Raw genomic sequence first — 2703 nt, 5'->3', positions numbered from 1 at the left:
GATTTGTGATGTGCTGAATATGATATGAAACTGTAAATATTTTTGTATAAACACACGTGGGGGTAAGATATTTTGATGTAAAGGCTTTTTGCTGGTTTATATATATATATAAAATTATTGATTAAATAAAAAGAATATTAAGTCTTTTTCAAATTGTGAGGATGTGAGTCTAGAAAAAAACCATCGTTTAGTGTATTTTGCACCGGTTAAAAAACGATTGACTTTACTCTTATTTATTATTTTTTAAAAATTAAGGTTTTCGTTATAAAAACCGGTTACTAATGGGAAAAAAACTGGGACTCGCATTCAAGGCTCACTGCCATCGTGGCAGGTGCCACAGCGCAAGCGCGCGCTCTCTCTCTCTCTCTCGCTCTCTCTCTCACTCACTCTCACACGCACAAGCGCGTTCTCCTCTCTTTCAAACACACAAGGCGCACCCAGAATGCGCTCTCTCTCTCTCTCTCTCTCTCACACACACATACCCACACACAGGTGGAAGTAAGTCCCGTTGAGCGGGAAACTCAATTTTGTAAAAAGGACCAAAAGTTAAGCATGATTTCATCAGACAACGTGATTAAGTAGCAAAAAGGAGTTGAAAAACACTCATATAGATAGCATAAGCTGTCATTATGTCATGGATCCATGACTCCTCCGTAAAGATCTTTACACGTAGTGTATTGAAAACACTCAAATAGCTATTGTGTTCATTACATCAGCTGTCATTATATTGTCATGGTCTGGAATTAGCGATCCATGGTTCCTAATATGTAAAACGTCTTGAATGCATCATGAGCTAACTATAGAAAGGCTGGGGCTGTTCAAGGCTGATTCTAACGCTAGAAATAGAGCAAAGAGAGGCGGACCTCGGTATAATGGTGATGATGAGGCTTTCTTCACTTGTCAAATTCAAGCGACCTACGATGGGATCAAGAGATGCAAGCCGGAGAGACATGTGGATCTGGTTGGCGATGGTAGAATTACTCACAAACTGTGGGAGTATTGAGAAAGAGCCTGCATATTCTGCACATTCAAGAGTACTGAGCTCATCTGCAGTTGGCAAGTTGACAAACACATCAAACCTAGCTTCCATGTCCCGTGCCACTACTTGAATCCCCTCAAACACAAGAGTTTCATGGCTACTACCGCTTGATGATGGTTCTTTTAATAAGCTTGATTTTGCCTGTACTGGCCTCATCACCACTAAAGAGCATGGTTGAGAGAGAATCTCCCCTTGCCTGCACAAATTGGCTCCCTCAGGGAGCACAGCTGGGCCATGGCTTAGAGGCTCGGGTACTGCATTCACCCATGGATTATCCACTTGTTCATAGGTATAACCAAGCTTTGCACTGTCAAGAGAGTCTCTCACCCTCACATGAACAAGCTGAGCATCCTCATTGTAGAAGGAGAATCCAGAGTCTAAGTAGTCAGGGTCATCAATGTCTATGTTGTTTGGGTTTAAGGTTTTCCACACATCCCACAGCCTGTCGAGGTTGGCATGATGGGCGTAGAAGACAGGGTCCCTTGCAGCTGCATAGAGAGAGCCCATGTCTCTCCATCCTACAGCACGCCTGTTTCCAACCCATGAATGGACTGTGTTGTGGGGAGAGAACTCCACTGTGCCATGGCCAGTAGACTGCTCTCCCAAGCGAAGGGGCTGGCCAAAGAAGCCATACTGGGTGCTGCCACCAGTGATCATCACAAAGTACATGAAGTGTGCATTCTCTCTTAACTGTTCGGCAGCGGGGCGGTCGGTTTGGTTGTAGTAGTTGAGGTCGACGACGGCCGGCGGCTCATGGGCAGGCTCCCTGATGATATCAAAAAGCTCGGGGTGATCGACGTACATGCTAGGCATGGTAGAGGTGGAGGGGCTGTCGTAGTGCCAGAACGGCAAGGTGAAGGTGTCGTCGTCGAGCAGTCTGGCGAGGATGCGCTCATGGAAGTAGAGGTACCAGCGGTGGAAGGAGAAGAAGAGCCAGGAGACGTGCACCTGGTAGTACACCGACGTGTTGGGCTGCAGGTACACCATGTTGCAGTAGGCGCAGTGGATGTTGGCTTGCTGGCGGAAGGAGCGCGGATCATCATCCGGCAAAGCCCTCATGAGCTCGTAACCTCTGATGAGCTTCTGCACATAATCTTCACCCAAGGTGTGTGCAGATCGGCGCACATGAAGCGTTTGCGGCGCAGTTTCGTTTACATGAAACTCGATTGCTGACTGATTAGACTGCGGCGCACAGCAGTTGAAGGTGTGCTCGGCTGCAGGAAGGTTGAACGGAAGGTGGCAAGTGGCAAGATCCGGCGGCGGAATGGGCTGGCATGCAATAAAATGAAGGAATGGCTGCAAGATCATTCCCACAATAAGAAGAAAGCTTCTAGCAAAGAAGAAACTCCTGTGCAGCGTCGATAAAAACATTTTTTTCTACTCAATGCAGTGCTCGAAAAAAGTGTTTTTTTAACCCTTAAAATTAAAGGCAATGCTTAAATTATACAAATGACTGGATTTATAACTAAAGTGTACAAATTTTATCTCTTAAATTAAAGGTAATCGAGATTTCTCAATTTCAGCCAAGAAATTTATACTACAAATGGGGTTATGTGAGCACTGATTCAATGTACCCGGTTTTAGCTCCCAAAATGTGTAATACTACATGCTGATTTTATAACTAAAATATATAACAAATGAATCTATAAAATAAGGGCAATGAA

General features: G+C 44.8%; 1 protein-coding gene across 1 annotated transcript; it reads right to left on the bottom strand.

Moving 5' to 3' along the window:
- Positions 1-574: 574 nt before the first annotated feature.
- Positions 575-2393, bottom strand: LOC147611947 (aureusidin synthase-like). The gene has a single exon (XM_086784236.1). It carries the CDS (start codon positions 2345-2347, stop codon positions 794-796), a length of 1554 nt encoding a protein of 517 aa, XP_086640362.1. The 5' UTR covers positions 2348-2393; the 3' UTR covers positions 575-793.
- Between the last annotated feature and the right edge of the window lie 310 nt (positions 2394-2703).

Source organism: Cibotium barometz, chromosome 46 (assembly GCF_041138505.1).
Source record: "Cibotium barometz isolate CiBa-2024 chromosome 46, ASM4113850v1, whole genome shotgun sequence".
Lineage (NCBI taxonomy): Eukaryota > Viridiplantae > Streptophyta > Polypodiopsida > Cyatheales > Cibotiaceae > Cibotium > Cibotium barometz.
The sequence above is the reverse complement of the archived record's forward strand: the minus strand, read 5'-3'. Positions and strand labels throughout refer to the sequence as shown.